Source organism: Coffea arabica, chromosome 9c (genome assembly GCF_036785885.1).
Source record: "Coffea arabica cultivar ET-39 chromosome 9c, Coffea Arabica ET-39 HiFi, whole genome shotgun sequence".
NCBI classification, from domain to species: domain Eukaryota; kingdom Viridiplantae; phylum Streptophyta; class Magnoliopsida; order Gentianales; family Rubiaceae; genus Coffea; species Coffea arabica.
Genome location: NC_092326.1, coordinates 39,290,167 through 39,311,552, shown reverse-complemented (window position 1 = coordinate 39,311,552; position 21,386 = coordinate 39,290,167). Strand labels below are relative to the sequence as shown.

At 38.1% G+C, this 21,386-nt stretch overlaps 3 protein-coding genes and 1 non-coding gene across 6 annotated transcripts; 1 reads left to right on the top strand and 3 right to left on the bottom strand.

Annotated features, from left to right (window-relative positions):
* The first annotated feature begins 8,914 nt into the window (after positions 1-8,914).
* On the top strand, positions 8,915-9,110 carry LOC113710792 (U2 spliceosomal RNA). The gene has a single exon (XR_003452974.2). It is a non-coding gene; the product is annotated as a U2 spliceosomal RNA (small nuclear RNA).
* Positions 9,111-10,045: 935 nt separating this feature from the next.
* LOC113710695 (probable E3 ubiquitin-protein ligase XERICO) lies at positions 10,046-10,585 on the bottom strand. Its single transcript, XM_027233813.2, has one exon. The coding sequence runs from the start codon at positions 10,583-10,585 to the stop codon at positions 10,046-10,048; it is 540 nt and encodes a 179-aa protein (XP_027089614.1).
* A 2,460-nt stretch (positions 10,586-13,045) lies between these two features.
* On the bottom strand, positions 13,046-13,633 carry LOC113709082 (RING-H2 finger protein ATL2-like). Its single transcript, XM_027231824.1, has one exon. The coding sequence runs from the start codon at positions 13,631-13,633 to the stop codon at positions 13,046-13,048; it is 588 nt and encodes a 195-aa protein (XP_027087625.1).
* A 1,213-nt stretch (positions 13,634-14,846) lies between these two features.
* LOC113708550 (uncharacterized) lies at positions 14,847-21,000 on the bottom strand. 3 transcript variants are annotated; one of them, XM_027231021.2, is made up of 11 exons: positions 20,639-20,993; positions 20,373-20,429; positions 18,605-18,661; positions 18,426-18,493; positions 17,677-17,887; positions 17,481-17,584; positions 16,282-16,348; positions 16,124-16,183; positions 15,722-15,772; positions 15,448-15,526; positions 14,847-15,199 (listed from the first exon to the last, which is right to left on the bottom strand). In XM_027231021.2, exons 3-11 carry the CDS (start codon positions 18,605-18,607, stop codon positions 15,126-15,128), a joined length of 717 nt encoding a protein of 238 aa, XP_027086822.1. In that variant the 5' UTR covers positions 18,608-18,661; positions 20,373-20,429; positions 20,639-20,993; the 3' UTR covers positions 14,847-15,125. The 3 variants fall into 3 exon arrangements, with proteins under 3 accessions (XP_027086822.1, XP_027086818.1, XP_071920855.1); XM_027231017.2 differs by lacking the exon at positions 20,373-20,429 and having other exon boundaries at positions 20,639-20,992; XM_072064754.1 differs by lacking the exons at positions 18,605-18,661; positions 20,373-20,429 and having other exon boundaries at positions 20,639-21,000.
* Between the last annotated feature and the right edge of the window lie 386 nt (positions 21,001-21,386).

Genomic DNA, 21,386 nt, shown 5'->3' with positions numbered 1-21,386 from the left:
AAATCACATTTTTGATGAAAATGATATATTAGATGAGTAGGTCCAAGAAAATGAGCCGTCATTGATTCATGAAAATGATTTGAGTTGGTTGGATAAGGCCATCAGTGAAAGTGAAGGGAGAGAACAAAGTCATGACAGTGATCATGATAATGATATGCCTTTGTCCCAATTCATAACTGGTATGAAAAAGAAACATAAGGAGCGAGCATCTACGAGCAAAAGCAAGGGTACTGGGAAGAAAAAAGTTATATCAAAATCCATTTCATCTTCTTCTACCAAAAGTTCTAGCAGTGAAAAAGATGACAGCAGTAATGATGATGAAGGAGGGGCGAACATGAGACATTCTCAACCAAAAAATGTTTATGGTAGTGGTAGTGGTGGTAACTATCATGATAGCCAATATACTGGTGACATGTCATGGGGTCAAGGAGATGATAACTATTATGCTACTCAAGACACTGATCATGGATATCGTCCTGGTATAGAAGCACATCGGCAATATTTGAGCAAAATAACTGAATTTTCAAGTAAAGGTGACTCTTCTTACAACACAAATTCTAGGAGATATTCTGAATTTCATGAGCACATGCAAGATTTGAATATAGGTAATTCATATGGAGTCTATGATTCTGGTAAAAGTTTGGATACTAGGTGGTTAGGACATGAATTTGAGCGATCACTTGCAGGCTCTACTTCTTATTGCTCTGAATACGGATCATATGCTGGACCTAGCCATCTTCAGAGGTTCACTAGTGTTTCTACTGGATCATATGGTGGGCCTAGCCATCTTCAAAGGTCCACTAGTGTTTCTACTGGTGGATATTATAATCGGCCAGCTGGAATACATCATGACGAATCTGCATTTGATTCACGTAGCATTAGTTATTATGGACACAATTATGGTTCATCCAGTAGCACCAATGATAGTTTACACTATCGAGGGTTCAGTTACTACCATAGAGGTGATGAATTTGGATCAAATCCACCACCATTGCCACATTTTAATCATGGTTCATCTAGTGCGTCATCAAACTTAAGAGATGAGCAATATGGTTCATATATTTCTTCCCATTCACATGAAGAAAATCAAATGCAAATGCCATATTCTTACTCTAATCGGTCGGAAGATGAGCATGATTTTGAACCTCCTCGTCATTCTACATGGTACTAATAGGTATGTAAACAAAGTAAAAATGTATTTTTATTATATTTGATAGAATTTAAGAGTTGTACATAATTCATTAATTTTAATATTTCAGTGATATTTATTATTTTATATTTTAAGAAATTGAGATCAATCATCTGGGCACTGCAGTGGATCAATATAGGATGAAAATGTTTATTAAAAATATGGTGAAAATGCTTGCTTCTTTATGTTTTTGCATTTCATAATATTATTTGATAGGTATTTGTTTTTTTATTGTATTAAACTAAACACCGCTACTTCCTTTGTGTATCGAGATTTGTATTGTATTATGTAACATGTGATGATTTTATTCTTATATGTACTTTTTTATCTCATATAAAATAGAATCAGAACGTACACTTTATTCTAAAATCATTTATTGCTAATGCTATAGGCCTTTATGGTAATGACAACATTATTTTATTTAATCATTAGTACCTATATATAATAATGTAGGTGTGTAGTAAATTTAAGTTGATAATTGTGCTTTTTATGTGATAGGTTATAATTTTATCATTTATTTTATTATTAATTTTTCCTATTACCGGACCCGATGTGAATTAATTGCTGGATTCTACTCACTTTTAGTATTTTGCATTTATTTCAGGGAGTAGAACGAAAAAATAATAACAGGTGCTAATTTGACAGAAAAAGAGTATCCCGGGGGCATTATTGGTAAAGGAAGACTTTTGCCCATTTTGGTAATTTCAAAAGAAGAGAGCAGGGCAGAGGCCTCTATTTTACTGGAGGCTGGAGCGCCGCACAGTGGGTGCTTCTTCTTCCTTCGGAGGCTCCGTCATCTCCGCAAGGGGGCTGCCGCATACAGTAGCCATTAGAATAGGAGCAATTGATATATGGCAGAGAATGAGCACTAGCACCAGGGAGTTGCCTTTGAGATGATGAAGGATGCATTAAATTATCTGGCAGATCAACTATGTCTATTGACATCCAGAATAAATCGATGGGCTTCTCAAATGGAAGAATTGCTCTCGAAAACCGTTGTTGATCTAGAAGAAAACGAGAGTGCAATTTGCTTGACTAGTGATGAGGAGATGCAAGAGTGTCAAAATGAGGAATCTACAGATGCAGTTGAAAAAGAAGCCAAAAAGGAAGAAATGGAACCCCAACCGCAACCCATTCACGTGAAAGAATCCAGTGAACAATCTCCAAATGCGGTGACATCTCCTCCACTCCTTCATCAATATTCTCCTGACTCTTATTCTTCAATTCCTGTTAATGAAATTGACTTTATTATACCAGAAAATTTTGAATTTCATGACAGGAATAAATTAAGAGTGGCGATGGCAAGATATCTTGAACCAATAAATGCAAGTGAGGGAGGAGTGAATGGAGAATGCAAATTATCATCGACTCGTTTGGCGCCATTTACTAGTCCATGGAAGCCCGTAACTCGTATGCCCAAAGATTATTCTATCTACGAGGGCTATCAGGACTATGTAGAGGATGAAGCAATGAGACGAGCCACAAGATTTTATCCTCCATGAACAAAACATGATAATGTCTAGCCAAAGACATTAAAGAAAAACGCTCATTGGGAGGCAACCCAATTATTTCTTTTAATTGTTTGTTTTGGTTTCGTGTCATAGTTTAAATCTGTTTTCCTTGAATTTGACTGATTTTGGGTATTAATTTTCGTTTTTGCTGATTTGTAGGTGACCTTCAGTCATGACGCGCCCGCGTGATGACGTGCAGGAAGCTCACGATCATAAACTTCTGGGAGCTCTCTTGCTCTCTTGACGTGCCCGCGTCACGTTCGCGGGAAAGGTAAGGATTCAAAAAAAAATAAAAAAATAAAAAAAATAAAAAAATTTAAAATTTCTTATCACCGTAGCTTTAGTTTCCAAAATTCGAAAAAAAAGAGAAAAAAATTTTATTTAAAAAGTCGAAATCAATTTTTCGAAAAAAAAAGAAAAAAAGAAAGGAAAATTATTTCCGTGGCTCAAAGAGCCTCATAATTGGAAGAAAAGAAAAGAAACATTTTTGAAAAAAAAAAGCAATTTCTCTTTTTTCTTTTCCTTCTTTTCTTTTCTTTCTTTCTTTCTTCTTCTTTCTTTCTCTTTTCTTTCTTTCTTCTCCTCTGCTTTCCTTTGCGCACGCCGCCTCCCATTCCAGCTCTTCCTCGCGCGACCGCTGCTCCCCTGCTCTCTGCGCCCGCCACAGCCATATCCACTTACCGCCACACATGGACGCCGCCCGTATCGAGCTCGCCGACCATCACCGCCTGATCTATTTCAACCGCCACAGCCGCGCGCCACTAGTTCGCGCGCAACCCAGCCTCTCAATCGCACGCGACAGACAGCTCCCCACGCCGCCGCTGTCTGGTTTCCCCTCGCACCGCCGCCACCTTCTTCCATCACCTTCCACCTGCGCACACAGCTGCCACACGCCGCGGCCCATTACCACCATCATTGCTGCCCGCAAGTCCCTGTCCGCCACCAGGCTGCAAGCACCGCCGTCCCCTTTGACCCTTTGTTGTGATTCTGCGTCCAGGTGTAGTTATACCTTTACGTGACCCACTCTGCTGGTTTATTATCGAGTAACTTGAGGTTGGTTGTGGGGATTAATTTCGGTATCGTATGCTTGGAAGGTCTATTGGCAATTTGGGGGTAATTTCTACTTTCGTTTGTTTAATTGGAAAGTCTCTATGACGCTGGTGTGGCTAGTTCAAGTAGATGACTCTAATTGAATTCCTGAGTATACTCTGACCATTGTTTTCAAATGCTCATTTCATTGACACTTCTATTGCGATTTGGTTGAGTTAATTCTAAAACTGATCGTCGACTTGGGAAGCCTGTGCTGCTCGGTTTAAGTGTTGTTGTTGGTCGTATTCAGTTGATTTGCTAGCTTTGGAGTATTCTTCCTTGAATTTACTAACGCCATTTGGTTGGACATCTGATTGACTGCGTGGACATCTGATTGACTGCAAGAGCTTGTGACTGCGTTGCTATTACTAGATCTTTGAACTGACATTGCTAGATTTAGCCCATTACTGGGGGCATTTGTTCAACTTTTGGGTGGAATTGTTGAGTTTTTGGGTGAGCTGAAATACTGTGATTGCTTGTTGAATGGGGGAGTTTCTGTGACACTTGCTTGGCTTATTCATGTTGAGTGTATTTAATTGAAGTTTCTACTGTGATTTCGGTTAAGTTATCTCTGAATTGCCTGTTGACTTGGGAAACCTGTGCCACTTGCTTTGCTTGTCAAGGTGGGTACATCCAGTTGAATTGTTGGGCTGCATTAATTCTACATTTGAGTAAATTAGGACCACTACTAATTATTGATTGCAATCGCTACTTTGTTGGGACATTTGTATAGACCTTGGGTGCCTCACATGTACATTTTGTTGATTGGGTTTGCCGTTTAAGTTGCTTCATTATCTGTGGGGTGCACCAATGGTACTGGTTGGGGTATTTTGACTAGATTTGGTAATTCCATCTGATTGGCTGTCTAATTGACAGCCAAGAACTTGTGACTGAATTGTTATTGTCAAATACCTAAACTCTCAATGTTGAAATTTCTGATTCTGAGTTAAGGCATTAACTGGCCAATTGGAGCTATTTGTTGAGATTTTCGGTGGACAGAGTTTTGCATTTGCTGGTTGAATTGAGTATGATGTCTCAGAACTTGGGCGCGTACTTCCACCACATTGGTTTCCCCCACCGTCCCCGCCTACCTCTTGGCCACTCAAAGAGGGAAGTTTCGTTGTCCTCTTCACTTTAATTGCTTTAATTCCTCCATTGAGGACAATGTAGGATTTAGGTGTGGGGGGGAGCAGTTATGGTGCTAGTGTCTTTCATTCATTTTTTTTTTCTTTTTAGTGATTGGCTCGTAAGTGCATGCCAAGGTTTGATGTTGGATCATTGCCTCCATTTCTACTTTTGCCAAGTTTTAATAATAAAAGGGTATCAAGTTAATGTGGTTGAATCCAAAAACATCTCTTTGGTGAATAACGATGATTGTTTCACTCTTATAATTTTTGGTTAACTTTCCTAGGCATAGGGAATGATTATTGGCATTTTCATGTGAATTGGTCCGGTTATTAACTTTAGTTCTCCATATTTAAAAATGAGACTAGCAGCTGCAAAGTTTCTTTTGATTTTTGTGTTATTTTGAATTTTTGGTTTTATTTGGCTGTGAATAAGAGTTGACTGTACTCCGCTAGTATTTGCTACCGAGTAACCGGAGATCTTCACCAAAAGTGTCGATTCTCGCGTCAAAAAGTAGTAATTGCTATGAGTACGTGGTCACATGGCGATAGAAGCTGAGTAACCGGGCTCCTTCATCTGGCCAATGTTGGAGTTCGCGTCAAAAGGCTCTAATGGCTAGCGACTAAGTCTTTTGTTACTATTGAGAAAAGAAAAAAAAAGAAGAAGAAAGAAAAAAGTGAAAGTTAGAAAAATGTGAAAAAAAGTGAATGTTGTGTTAGTGTATAATAAAAGTCAGCTTGCCAGTTTATGGACTTAATATGGAGACTTATGTGAATATTTGGACCATTTGCTGATAAATGCTGTGCGTCATTCCTTTTTCTTAGATTAGTTAACCTGAAATTAGAGGAGTTTGCGGTTTAGAGGCTAACCGAAGTGATGTTTCTTGGACTTGACCATTAATGCTTGACTATTGTTTTTCTTGGTATCTTGGCAATTTGTTGGATAGAGCAATAGCCACTATCAAATTTTGGTATTTGTTTACTATTCTTATGCTTGAGGACAAGCATGGTTTAGGTGTGGGGGGAATTGATAGGTTATAATTTTATCATTTATTTTATTATTAATTTTCCATATTACCGGACCCGATGTGAATTAATTGCTGGATTCTACTCACTTTTAGTATTTTGCATTTATTTCAGGGAGTAGAACGAAAATATAATAACAGGTGCTAATTTGACAGAAAAAGAGTCCAAGGCACAGAGCTTATCCCGGGGGCATTATTGGCAAAGGAAGACTTTTGCCCATTTTGGTAATTTCAAAAGAAGAGAGCAGGGCAGAGGCCTCTATTTTACTGGAGGCTGGAGCGCCGCACAGTGGGTGCTTCTTCTTCCTTCGGAGGCTCCGTCCTCTCCGCAAGGGGGCTGCCGCATACAGTAGCCATTAGAATAGGAGCAATTGATATATGGCAGAGAATGAGCACTAGCACCAGGGAGTTGCCTTTGTTGACTTTTCTTCCCTTTTAGTTCTTGGTAGTTGTTTTACCTTCCTCGTACGTAGGACCTTTAGCATAGTTTTCCTTTTGACTTTTCCCTTGAGTCTTGGGTGGATGTCTCCTGCGCATGTCAGGAGCAATTGAAGGTCTTGGTCACTTTCTGTATTCTTCCATCAACTGAGCGAACTGAGCTCCCTTGGTCAAGGACAATGGCTGCGGCTTCCTCTCCAACTTTGCGTGGGATTTGTTCACCAGGAATGAACTAATTTTTCTTTTCTAGTCAAGGAGCAATGGATGTTTTGGCTCGCCTAAAATTGTGAGATCGATTTAATTTTATCTTTTCCTCTATTTATTGGTATTCGCATATTTCTTGGTTGCAGTGCTTATGATTGTTTAATTAATTGATTGTTTTGGATCCGGATAATTAGTTAATTTGATAATCTTTTGTCAATTGGGACGTTAAATCCGTAATTGTTTAATTGTCTCAAAATAGTGATAACTGACATGATTGGGTTTGTGTCAGGGGAATACGCGGGCTAATCTAAAATAACCCTGGTAGTGCGTTATTTGATTAGAATAGGACTCCTCTAATACGTAAGGCAATTGGGGAATTAAATTCTATGGGCGCACCTAGGATTATTTCCCAATTAGAGCAGTGATTAACGGGCGTACCTTAATCATCGACACAGTAAGGAGGGGTTAACTGCCATCGCTTGTTTGGCAGTTATAACCTATTTATTAGTAAATAATTGGAATTGCCTTTGCTTATCGATGATCAATTAGGTGAACCATTGCTGAAGTTATTCCTTGGCTAGATCCTTAATTATCACTCATTAGATTTTAGTAAATTGTTATTTAATTTCTAGTTGGCTATTTTATTTTTATTATTATTATTTTTAGTTGAATTGTTTAAATTGTCACCTCTGAGATAAAAACACCCCCTTTGTCACTGTGAATTTGGAAAGGAACAATTACTCCCAATCCCTGTGGATTCGACCCTGCTTACTGCTATCTACAGAAATTACTTTTAGTTTGAGCAGGTTTTATTATTGCACAGGCTGACAACCTGTCATTATGGTATTTTCTATTTTTAGTAATTTTTTCAGATTTTTTGAAAATTTTTATATACTATAATGTATGTATCACCCGATATGCTGCGACGGATGTGGAACAACCGAGACCACGACGCGACCGAGATCCGCGACAGCAAACCATGGCCGAGACGGAGATGACTCGGCTGAGTCTTCGAACCATGTTTGTACGAGGAACTTGATGATCAGGATGTTGTTGAAGGTGCAAGAGAAGTTGAAAAGTCTTGCCTCAAGTTAACTCCTCGGGGGAAATTTTCTTTTGCAAAGACTTGGTTGATGGCTGTACAGTTTGAAATTCGACAGTTAAATCTACAAATGGCTGCATCAATCCTAGGAGCAGCAATTGGGAAGTCTCTTAAGCAGAAGCTTTCTACGAAGTAAATTGAAACAGAACTGCAACTCGGCAACACAGACCGTTGTAGAAAGCTATATATATGATAAGTGTCTGGAGTGGTCACCTGAGAATTGATATGCGTAGAACAGCTATGCCAAATTGGAAAGATTTTTGGTGAAACAGAGCGAGCAAGATCCATCTTTGAGCTTGCAATCCAGCGACCTGCATTAGACATTCCAGAGTTACTATGGAAGGAATACATTGACTTTGAGATACCTGAGAGGGTGAAATTGAAAGAGCTAGAGCCCTCTAGGAGAGGCTGCTAGATCGTACAAAACATCCTAAGGTCTGGTTGAGCTGTGATGGACTCGAGGCATCTGAAGATGACGATCTTCAACAGAAGGAAAGATGCATTGAGCTAGCTAGAGGGTTTCTGGAAAGAGATCTGCATTATTTCAAAACTTTTGCACCTGAGCTGAAAGAAGAAAGGGCAATGCTGCTTGAAGAGTGGTTAAATTTGGAGAGCAGTTGCGGGGAGCTTGCTTGGCAATGTTGATTTGGTTTATGTTCAAGAGCCCCAAAAAAACTCAAGAAGAGGAGGCACATCGAGACCGAGGATGGTCCGATGGTCCAGCAATGTATGAGGAATACATTGACCATCTATCTGTTCCCTGAAGAAACACAGTGTAAGAATCTCAAAATTATTGAAGCTGCATACAAGTGGAAGAAACCAAAAAATCAGTCAAAACCCAAAATTAGCAGCGTCTTTTCTATTCTAATTTCTAATGCAATGTTATTATTCTGTAAATTTTAATTGATGACATTTCAACTAGCTTCCAATTGAATTGAGAGTGCAATAGAAGTATTACTTACTGACTTTTATCCAGTTATGTAACTCGAAAAGGATTCAAAGAATTGGTTATATCACATGAGCTTTTTGTGCCATTTGTTCGTCAAAGATTTAGAGCCATGTAGGCATAGATTGGCTGCTGGCCAAACAGACCCGTAGCAATCTATCTTTTTTAAGTTTAGAACTTGATTGTACTGGCCAAAACTATAAGAAATAGTCCCACATCGACTAAGCAGGAGACGGCAGGAAACTGCAGCGACTATAAAAGCAAGGTAGATGGGCTGTTTTAAAGCATACCTTTCTCGGCCTTTTGGCTAAGATCAAGTGTAGTATCTGTTCTTATCAGTTTAATATCTGATACGTGGGCCATCGGCCCACACGATATTAACTCAATTTTTTTAGGGGGAAGGCCCACCACGGTAGCTTGCTATCGGGGCCTTCGAGCGTCGTCCATGCGTTACACTGCTGCATGGGCCTGGCGCACCCCACCAACGCCGAGTCCAATTGTTTTATATTTCATAGGCTTTAAGGGAATTTAAAGAGCTATAACTTTAAAAAGGGGGGGGGGGGGGGGGCGGGGGAAAAAGGAGAAAGTAATAGGGATGCTAAATAATTATTTAAAATTTTGGCCGATGGTTGCTTAATACCAGAAAAATCTCAATTTTGACGCAATCCAACTAGACACCCTAATGGCTGGTGTGGTGTCACGTAAAAGCAGAGGGATGCTCTTGCGAGCACTTTTTAGATAAGGTTTTAGATTGCTGCAATTACTATCAAATTGAAGAATGATAGAAGAAAAGTAGGCAGAAAGCAATGTCGATACAAAGAGATTCAAGACTTCCACTGGCTTAGGATTCTAAAGTGAAGATTCGATGCCAATAAAAGATCTACCAAAAGAAAAAGGGAAAAGTGTTAAAGGAAAGTGTTAGTTGTGAGTCATAAAATTCAAGACCAATTTGGCCTAGTACGTAGCATTTGATGTGTGTATCATCAGAAAAGTATACACAAATCACGTGCCCTGATTTAGATAAAAAAGAACAAAGAAGAGTTCGTATAGTTATTATTGACAGTTGGGGCAAATTAGGGGTGGGAAGGTTCGAATGCTGAATCCTGTGTGTCTGGTTGGCATGACAGTTGAGGGTGATAAGGATGTGAGGAGCGGTGGAATGACTAAAAACTAGAAAATAATTATGTGATGGAAAGGATGTTGTGTCGGGAAGAAATAGGATCGTAAAAAAAAAAAAAATTAATTATAGATTAGGGTTGTTACAGTCCATGGATAAAAAATTGGGCACTAGGCAAATTCTTAATAGCTTTAGCCTTGGAAATTTGAAATTAAGTTTGGTTCCATATTTCCAAGAATTCCTCAACCTAACAACTAAGAATAAATTGGCAGCCATGAATTAATGTCTGTGATCCTCAATTCATGGGGAGTAAGAAGATGAACACAGCATATCATCCCCGAACAGATAAAGAATCCTCTCCACAGCCCAACTAGGCTGCTGCTGGTGCTGTTGCATGGAAGAATGTAACTCTGACGTACTAATGGAGATCAAAGAAGTTCTACAAAGAGGGCATGTCAAACGAGCATCATAAACAAGCCATCTATCCAAGCATTCCTTGTGGAAAATATGCCTGCAATTGCTAAGCTCCCAGACCTGATTTTTCTTCCTTAATTGCTTTAAGCAAACAGCACATGACATGTTATGGCTTTCTTCTTGCGGCAGCCTGGCTGCAACAGTTTCAAATGTGGTCAAACTGAGATAATTCCTCACCATTTCCAAACCTGAAGAAGAGGGATGAATTGGTGATGAAGATTGTAATGTGGGCTCATCATATTCTAGTGACCAAGAGAAGATGTACAAGTAGCTCCTGACCAATTCTCGTGCCCAAGAAAGTATCCATCTTGTCACTCCAAATATTAGAGCTGCTTTGCATAGTACAAAATGATCACAAGCAACCATATTTTAATTAGCAAACCTAATATATTTGAAGATTGTGGCAACTAATTAAAGGGCCAAATCTCGTCAAGAAGGAGATAATGTGGAGAAGGAAGGAGGGGGGAAGGTTACAGAGGCCTCGAGGCTGTACTTATTGAAGATTTGGGGTGGACGACTGGAGATTTGGATGATGTTTGGCAAACATGTGAGTGGAAAGTGGGTGGTATTAGGTTGTCTTTTTCTGTTTTGCTGTCTCACTATCAGTTGGATAATCGTCTTTACACATCAGATATTAGTGACTGCAGAGACAACTTTTTCTAAAGCTAATTTTTCTGATGGTAGCAAGGATAGATTAGATGGGTGTACTTGTCTTATTTGATACTCCTACCTCCAACAACAAGCAACTTTAAGAAGGATTTGAGTATAGATGATGATATCAAAACAAAAAGAGGGAGGGGCTAAATTCACATTCTGTACATTTGTTAGGCACCGATTCCCTTAACTATTAGTAAATCATAACTTTTTACAGTATTTAAGTTATTTTTTTACATAATGAAAATAGGGCATAGCAATATCTTTTCTGAAGAACAAAAATCCATACCCTAATCTTTATGTTTAGTTCTGTATAGAAATTCCTTTAATTCTTTATTTCGTTCTAAAATTTGTGTTCCACTAAGTCGCTTTACTTTTTTTTTTTTCTCTTTCCTTATATGACCTGCACGCCTTTATTTTGTGAAACCTTTTTTTTAACACTAACATACAGCTAGTCAAATGAAAGATATTAGTATGAAGAAATCAATATGATTGCATATTCCCCATTGAGAATGACCTAAATTTTTATTTTATAGAATTGAAATATATAGATACTTTTACGTGCATATCCGTCATGGAAAAATTCGGATTGCTAAATTAAATTTGAACTTAAAATTTAATTTTCTTAACGACATGTTCGAAAATAATCTCTTTTACAACGTAAACATTTATTTTTTCCGTTAACATATATGTTTCTTAAAAGAATAAGACGTGTCACATAAACTTGAAGACTAATTTGCATGGGGTGTGAATTTAGTACAGAAGAAGGATGTGAATTTAACCCGTCCCAAGAAGAGAAGATGATGATGGATTTTGCTTACTAATGCATGCATTTTCTTTACTGGGATGATATCATCTGCCCATTAGGAGCAGAATTTGTATCAGGCTTATCTACTCCAAAGTGCCTTCTGCTGAAGGCTTAACGAGTGCAGGTGGAAACTGAGATGCTTTTTTTGCTTTTCACTGTGACACGAGCAAGAGGGAGGCATCAAAATTGTCCCAATTACTTCAATTATCAAGTGGAGTGATTCCTAGGTGTTCATGCAACATTATCTGCAGTCATGACACATCGAAGCCATCAGATACAAGCAGTATTGGCTGAGGACCTCAGGGCTTATCTTGGGAGTTGGGGGAAAAACGAAGAGAAGGGAAGTCTCTAAATCATGAGAGAAGAGGATTTAAAAAAAGAAAGAGAAAGAGAAAGAAAAAGCAAAATGACTATTACTTTCTCTCTCGTTTTGGGAGTTGAAGGAAAGACTAAGAAAGATTTTGGATTTAGAAGGCATTTTATGATTGTATTCTCAAGACACAAAAACTGAAGCATTACAATGAGCATTTAAGTCTACATAATAAGATTGTATTTATACATTCCAACTAGTTATCTTGTACACACATTGTCCCAGTTAAACTTGTATTCATGCATGCTGAGCTAAAATTACAAAGATGGATTAATGTTCTATATATATTGACAGTGCATACACTTTCACCGTTAGATATATGACATATAATATAAATTTGAATTTGAAATCCAAATTTTGTAAATGTGTCGTGTAGTCAAATATGATAGTATGTATATTGTCAGTATATGTAAGATTAATTCAACAAAAGATAAGTTGGATGCCATGAAGATATAGACAATACCATTTTTTGTTGCTGAATCCAGCGACATCAAGGCTGTCCATTCCAATTTAGAATGCCTTAGGTGGATCGGGCATCAACTTTTTTCTTTTTTCACATAACTTTTAATGCATATACTACAATTGCAGAGAAACCAGGGGCCATACAAGAAGTCAGCGAATTACAGGCATTCAGCTGTTAGATTCTTTGTATTAAAAATGCAACCCTAATTGGTAGTTCTGCAGTTGCTTGTGGTGCACATAATAAATTAATGTTTCGTCCAATACCTAGTTTGATATTCCAACGACCTACTAATAGGTTTACAAAACAACAAAAATAACACGAGAAGAAAAAAGGGGAAATTTTCTGGTTAACTGCTAGAACTCAAATGTCTTCAACTGTCCTGATATAGTATTTACAACAACCAAAAAAAATTGGGCAAAAGCCAAGAATTAACAGCCTTGCCCCTTAGCTTTGAAACTTTAGAAATGTGGGAACAAATTTTGCTAAGAATGCTGCATCCTAACAATTAACAATACTGAGGGCAGACATCAATTAATAGCTCAGATCCTCCATTCCAGATGAGTAAGAAGATGGAGAGAGCAAATCATCCCCAAATAGATAAAGAATCCTTTCCACAGCCCAACTAGGTTGCTGCTGCTGCTGCGGCATGGAACAAGACTCTGAACTACTCATGGTGATCAATGAAGTTCTGCAAAGAGGACAGGTTAACCGGGCGTCGTAGAGGAGCCATCTATCCAGGCATTGCTTGTGGAAGACATGCCTGCAATTGTTCAATTCCCAGACCTGATCATTCTTCTTGAAACGCTTCAAGCAAACTGCACAGGACATGTCATGGCTTTCTTCTTCTGGCAGCCTCTGCTTGATGTTTTCAAAAGTTGTCAAGCTCAAATAATCTCTCACCATTTCTAAAGCTGAAGAAGAGTGATCATGATGAACTGCTGATGAAGATTGTGATGTGGGCTCATGGTGGTCAAAGGACCAAGAAAACATGTGCATGTAATATTGTTTCACTAGTTTCTGAGCACAGAAGAAGATCCATCTCGTCACTCCAAAGATTAGAGCTGCTTTGCATAGCACAAAGTGATCATCACCAACCATCCCACAATCGCAGAATCCCATTTTCCCAGACGTGACAAATTGACAAATTCTAGCAACTAGAGGGCAAAATCTTGTGAGAAGACAACTGCTAAGAGATTAAGAAAGGAGAATTTGAAGAGAGAGAGAGAGAGAGGAAGGGGGGCTCTTTAGAGAAGCTCGAGGCTGAATTTATAGAAGGATTTGTGGGGGTAGGCCGGTGGATGACGTTAAGGAAAGTGGAGGGTGGATGGTGGACTGGACGGTAGGTGGTTTGATCTTGGGGTATCTTTATGTGTTTTTCTTTCTCCACAGTCCACATCCAGCTGGAGAATCAATTTTACACATCGGAGATGACGGCAGAGTTTACTTTTCTAAAGCTAATTTTGCTGATGGCAGCAAAGAAAGAAGGATAGGTGTGCTTATCCTATCTGAAATTCCAACACCCAAAAAGTATCGACTTTACTGAGGTCAGGCTAATGGTTTATTGCCTCCCATCTGCATCTTTTATTCTGGATTGGGTTACTGCCTCATTAACTAGCTTCGGCAGCACCATTTGATATTCTGCTCATCCAGCTTTGTGTTCAGGTTGGTAGGGAAGGCTTACGAGGGCAAGAGGTAAGGGACCCTTTTTTGCTTATATATAAGATCTTTCTCATGACAAACGAAATCTGGTCACCAAGACTACTGTCAATTCCCAACTTCCTCATCAACCAATCTGTTGAGGCTACAGGTTGAGGCTAAATTGTCTAAAATCAAATATGTGTCAATAGGATGCATCGCAAACAAATCTGTATGATGATAATTAACATCCAACTGATCCAAGCCAAGCCAGCAAGTTCTCCTCATAATTGGTAAAGGTTAAGAACCCAATTTCCTTGAGCTTCCTGAAGCACTGCCTTTTACCCCGCCCTTCCCTCCAGAGAATAACAGTGGTGGGAAGGCAGGACCACAAATAGTGCTGCAGAAACCATAGGACAGATTTAAATGTTTACAGCTACAGCATTCCACGAGTCCCACTGATGATTAGAAGCCAAGTATCCACAACATGTTTAAGCATAAACTTTCGGGGGAAACAACAAATTGGTAACAACGGTCTTTATTTTCATCACCAACATGAGTCTTTCAACGGGAAAGGGGCCCTAAAATGCCCTCAATGACTAGTCGACACCTGACCCCCCCCCCCCCCCAACAAAACACAAAACAACAAAAAAAACACAAATAAAAAAATGAAAGGAGGAAAAAGAAGAAACAAACAAAGAGAACGATTTTGGATGGCATTGAAAATTTACAACTTTCACTTGAAAAATTATTTGCATGGATGGGATTTCAAAATTTACAACTTCACTTGGGGTGAAGAAATTGATCATGTGCTGCATTAGAAAGATTTGAGTACCGAAACGAGTACTCTTACAAAATGCCAAAACCATGTTGAAAAACAGAACAAATCATCAATACTTCAAGAAAACAGAGTAGATTTTATGGCTTATAATTAGGCATCAAAATGTCACTATTAGTTGACATGTCTTGAGCCCAATCACTGACTCTCTTCTATCTTCATTTTCATCTTGTACTGCAACGTGGCAGGTGCACAATCCAATGGTGTTTCACCTGAACAATTCGGAAAATCATTGAAGGTCACCATACAGATATTTGCCATTCACTTTAGCCGACAGTACTGCACTAGCTAGGGCTGGATAAAATCTCTTTCCAGTAAAGTAAAAGCTATGAAAAACCAACTAAATCAACGGTTGCCAGATTAACATGTTCCCCTATCGCTAAGCAAAATCACCAGTAGCCAGTTTGTCATGCAAATCAATGCCAGTCCACAAATTTATTTGGTTTGAAAATCAACTTACCTTGTGAATTCTTGAAATAAACATTCGCTCCATGGTCCATGAGGGCAAAAGTTATTTCAGTTCGGTTAAAAACCGCAGCCTACACCAAATAAGTCCAGTTAATGAAGCACATAACCTTCTATAAGCAATCTGACACCAGCAAGTGGTGTATATTTCTATCTGTTTCAGTTATGTTTTCTATCTGTTTTTCTTTTCTTTCCTTTTGTTTGTGTGTGTGTGTGTGTGTGTGTGTGTGCATGAGAGAGAGAGAGAGAGAGAGAGAGAGAGAGAGTACCAGATGTAACAGAGATGAGCCTTGCCGATCACAGTAATTAGCATCCACACCCTAAAGAATTGATTATAGCTTAGTTTTATTTCAACAATGAATCAATGTACTTCAACTGGGCAACCAACGGCCCCTTGGGCTGTTGGCTACCACAAAGGCACTTAAGGTCTTTGTGGGGTGGGAGGTCAAGGTTTTGAACCTTGCCTCCCATCAATTGCCACTCTATAAGGCTTCTCCAAATCCAGTGGATGCCCTATGGTCTATAGAGGTGTTTAGTCCCCTCCAGTTCCCAGTGACCTAGTTGGATTTGTCCCTTTCCACATAGTGTAGGAAGAGTAGGTGTTGGTGTAGATTGTTGACCAAAAAAAAAAAAAGGTTATCAATAATAATTCAGAGGCAAGCCAAAGATACCTGGTTCAAAAGTTTCATGGCAGCAGCACTGTCACCATTTTTTATTGCTTCCCTTAAACCCTGCAAGATACAACAATTTAAAGACTAGATGAAACTACTGCAGAAGACTGTAGATAACATTAACATCACCTATAAAATCGCAAAAGCAGAGCACCAACCTCTCCACTAGCTTCATAATCCACTTGCAATATATCATTACTAGCTTGACCAGGATTGAAAATGGTTCTGAAAACATTCCAAGATATACGTAAGCTATCTAGTTTTCAGCAGTATATTCACACAATAAACCTTTTAAAACAAATGGAGAAACAAAAATAAAATGTATAAATGTCTGTGTGTTTAGTGCCTCTGTGTGTGTGAGAGAGAAAGAGGGAGAGAGAGAAATAGGGAGAACACATTTGTAATAACAAAAGAGTAGATGCCCTTAAGCACATAAACAAATTAACCATTTAAATCAATAGTAGTACCCAAACCTGATGAGAGAAGTTATGCTCATACCAACCCAATTTCTTAATAAACTCGACCACATTTAAAGATATTAAACATCTCAAGTAAACAGAAAAATGTAAAATCAAGATTATTTCCCATATTTCTACTGTTTAAAGGCATTAAATATGTAGCAACTGCCAATTTCAGACTCAGAGTTTTGAGACCACAATCAATTTCATGAGTAGCTCAAGAACTGTCATGAGAAGATATATAAGTTTGGCAAGTTTATGCATACAGTAATGTTAAGAGACTTTAAGAGACAATGTACTTTCTGAAGATGGAGATATTAGCATCTAGCATTTAATTCACTATAGCTACTTCTGAAACAGAAAAGGTGACAGCTAAACTTTGGCCTCCATTGGTTAGAGTACCGAGGGAAAGAACAAACCTTTGAGAAAACAAATAAATATGGTTTTCTAAGAATACAAGAAGGAAAAACTGACGATCAAAATTAAGGAATTACGTCTTCGACATGGAATTTATTTACTCTCAATCTTCTAACTTTCAAGTATAGTCTCTAACATAACAGATCAATGGTAACTGAAACTTCTTCACAATAATAGATTCAGTGTGAGAGAGAACATCAAAGAATTAATCTTCATGTTTCCTTTTCCACATCCTCTCAGTTAAGAGAACTCGAATTCTAGCCCAGCTTATTAAATGTCACACTAGGGCTTGGTCAAATTAGTCTATTCAAATCAACTTTACATCCTAAGTCAGAGGTGGACAGATACGACATAACACTGAAGAAAGATATGTCATCACATTCTGCAACCAAAACATGCGGTTTAACAAACTGGCAGAGAGTCAATATGATCATGCAACTCAAGGACATACATAGCGAATGCAAGACATGAATGGAACATACCCATGCTTGCTATTTGACGTCGAGGCTCTAGCCCTTGATGCTGTCTCTGCTTTTTTGGGTTTTGGATTAGAACGAAGCATACTAGTTGAAGCACGTTTGACCTCCTGGGCAGAGACGAAAACTTTAATATCCATAAGTTTTACCTGAAAGTTGCATTTCAGATCAAACTAAAACAAGGGGGAAAAGAGGATTTTGCCTGTGAAGTAACATCTTCTTTTGGAGCAGCAGGTGCTTCACAAATACATAAAGGCATCCCACACTTGCATTCTAGAGTGCTTTGGACAGAAGCTCTATCAACAGGTGGTTCTTTTTCCATCTCAGTAACTGGGTTGATATCTAATCTTGAAATTGCATCTGTTACAACAGTTGTCCCGTTTGAAATAGCTGGTGCAGCATCTCTATTCAAACTTCTCACAACAAAATGCATAGTAAGCAAGCAGAACAATTCGTTTGATACGTTGGTCAAATAGAATAAGAAGGGCCAACATGTACACGAAGATTTCTAATCATGTGCCCAAAAATTGTTAACATGCAATAAGAGCAAGGATGAGTGAATTAAAACAAAATGATTTAACTCTAGATAATGCCTTTAGATCAACAAGTAGAGCCCCTCTATAAATCAATGTGTCTGGTTTGGAAAACTAAAACCAGAATTTGGTAATCTGAGGGGTGAAAGAGATGCAGGTTTACAAACCACTCATTTCAAGCCTGCCCCTTCAGGGAGCAAAATGCTAAATTTAGGTAGGTTTTCAGTTTAATATGCCACACTCAAGTCTCTTGAAGCAACTACCATCTGACCCTCCATAGATTGGAATGAATGAAAGAGCCTTCAATTACCCAAAAAAGAGCTAGATAAACAACAAGCTCAACCATGATTGAGGAGTATATTACGTAAAAAGTACAACAAATCCCTTAAATTGTTTAGAGTGAGATGACAGAATTTACCGGGAGGAATTATTAAAGCAGTCAGCACAAACTCTGACAGGTGAATGAAGACCAAATTGAGGTAATGCCTGAAAACAAGCAATCAGGCAAAAGATAAAAAAACTAAAAATAGTATGTCATACTGATACGACTCTGGGTATACAAGTCCTAGAATACAAAAAGCCTTATGTTTATCATACCATTTGATGTGATGAATGTTCAGCACATAAAGTTCGACCACAACATCTGCAATGATGCTGTAATCACAGGGAAAGAATGGCTCAGACAAGAAAAGCAAAGAAAGAAATATAACAAAGAGAACAGTTCAGACAAGTATTTGAAAGAGGGATGCAAAAAAAAGCAGCATAGCAGATAGGTGCAACTTAGTTCAACTCCCTTGCTTACCAGAACAGATAGGAGTTCATGCTTAAGACTCAACCATACAAGCAATCACAGACAAATTTACACATCTCTCAATCACCTGTTAGTCAAATCCACAATATCTTGATGTCAGCCTACCACAAGCCTAGAGTCTATCCAGAAAGGGAAAACTCATTTTATACTTCCTGTCAATCTTTCACCCAGAAGACCCAGTAGTACTCTTCTAACCTCAACTTTTACAAGAAAAACAAATCTGAGATCCGAATGCATTGTCAAATTTCAATTCAGGGTTAAAGAAGAATACCAAAGACCGCTTTAAGATGCCACATTTCACATTTAAAGTCAGGTCACCCAGAACACTTTCCAAGCTTTCATGGAAATTGCTATATTGCACAGCTAAGAGATTTCTTGTAGTATTTTTCTACTGAAAGTTGGTGCATACTCAAAAATAACTTGTATGCAAGGAATTGCTTTAAGCTTTTCGAAACAGAAGCAACTCGCTGCTCAGCGGAGTAAGGTTTTATTTCCATAGTCTAAGGTAGAGTACCAGGTTGACAGTATCAGTGCTGATGGTGTATTATACCCCAATAGTCAAATAAAAGAGTTACTTGGAAGAAAATTAGATCAAGAAGATAGGCGAGGGGCATTCTGGGGTTATTGGACATTACACAAAATATTAAAGCATCAAGTATGATCAAGATTTCAACCAACATGCACAAGAAAAATGGAATTTGTAAAGACTCTAAACATAAAATGTCTTATATGATGCTGAAAGTCATGGTCACACAAGAATAGAGGCCACTGACAAGAGATATCATCTTGTAGTCCCACCAGTCTAGGGCTTCACATGGCAAACCACTGGTTAGAATTGGCCAAATGGCAGTCCATATAAGACCACACCCACATGCAGTTCATATGTGCCTATTTGAAGATTTGCAGTTATAAGCAGCTACATCGTCATTTGCAGTGAGCAGGCATATAAAATTTAGACGCCGAAGTGGACTAACATGCTGCACCTCATTCAAGTCTCACCCCACTTCCCAAGTTTCTCTCTCAGGGAGGAAAGTAAACTGAAAGTCTAAACCACCTTCTTTATAATGTGCTCCCATTACCAGTTTGAAGGTCAATCATTAGCCACTGAAGGATCTGATTGCATTAATTGGAGTGCAAGAGACCAAAAGAAAGAAAGCAGCTGCCATGTATTGCATTATCTCTCACTCAAGTTATTTACTTTATGCATATAATACAATAAAAAACAACAAGCTGGCCCATCTGTGGTGACTCCTTTTGATTTATCTGGACTTCACATCATTCTAATTGCAATAAGGGAAGTTCTTCAGTTCGAGAAGTAGCAGTTATCCGTCCACTCTCAAATCCCTTTCTTCGTTCTTTCATTCTTCTTCAACTTCAAGTTATCTTACTTCAAACTAAACTCCTTCTCTTATCAATACAATTAAGAATTCTGGACATCAAACATATTTACCAAAATCACTTTCAAAAGATAATACACTCAATTTTTACAGCTAAATCAGTTGAAAAGATCCTAATCAAATTGTATGAAGTTTCAATATTTACTAGTACACATACCAAAAATACGAAACACGATGCTCATTGCACTTAATTCAAATCGATTTCCCAATAATCCTGTTGAAAAAAAATCAATTGCTAAAATTCTGAAAGTCATGCTTGATCTAGTCAATTAAATTAAAAAAAAAATGCTTCTCAAGTTAAAACTTGGAAATGAATTAATCACGACAGGAATATATAATAACAATTGCAATGAAATGATCCGATCAAATATGATGGCGAAGTTTGTGCAGTGTCAAGAATTTAGAAAGATGAAGAGGAAGTACCCGACGGCGGAAGGTGGTGAAGCTACAGTAGCAGACGTCACAGCGGGAGGATTCTTGAAACGGCGGTGGCTCCATCTTTCAAATGTCGTCGTCTGTCTACTGTTTCTCCCTTTCTCTCTCTATACCGGAATCTGCACGCGATGAGAACATGATTCGCCGACAGTAATTAAAGGAAATTACTACTATTATTATTATTATAATGACATAAATTATCACTAAACAATTTGAAATCCCCTATTTTGATCATGAAACTTTTATTTAAACAAAATAGTCATTCAATTAATTGAAACTTAAGATGCACTTTTTTTTTTTGGGTGAATGGTCCTAAAAAGTTTCATGATTATTTCCTCCATTTACTCGTACTAATAGTAAGATTAACAAACTTTTTTATATAAACATGATTGGATGCATGACATATTTATAAAAGAATAATTTAAAATTTTAAAAATTATGTCTTTTTTTTTTTTTGTATTTATACGACTAAAATCAAGCAGTCTTGTTGAATTGATTAAATGAGGATGTTTAAGCGGGCGTGTTTTAAATTGAAGTGGACAAATGGTTTCGGAATAGAGATTGAAATCGCAATTCCGAAAAATTTTATACCGGCCTGGAACAACTATTTGTCATGTTTAACGGTTGTTCTTGAACCAATAGGAAACCTTCACATAAACATATAAAGACTCCGCTTGCTAATTCGCATGCTAAATGAGATCAGGTGAGTCCTCGTATGTTTACGTAGAATTCTTTC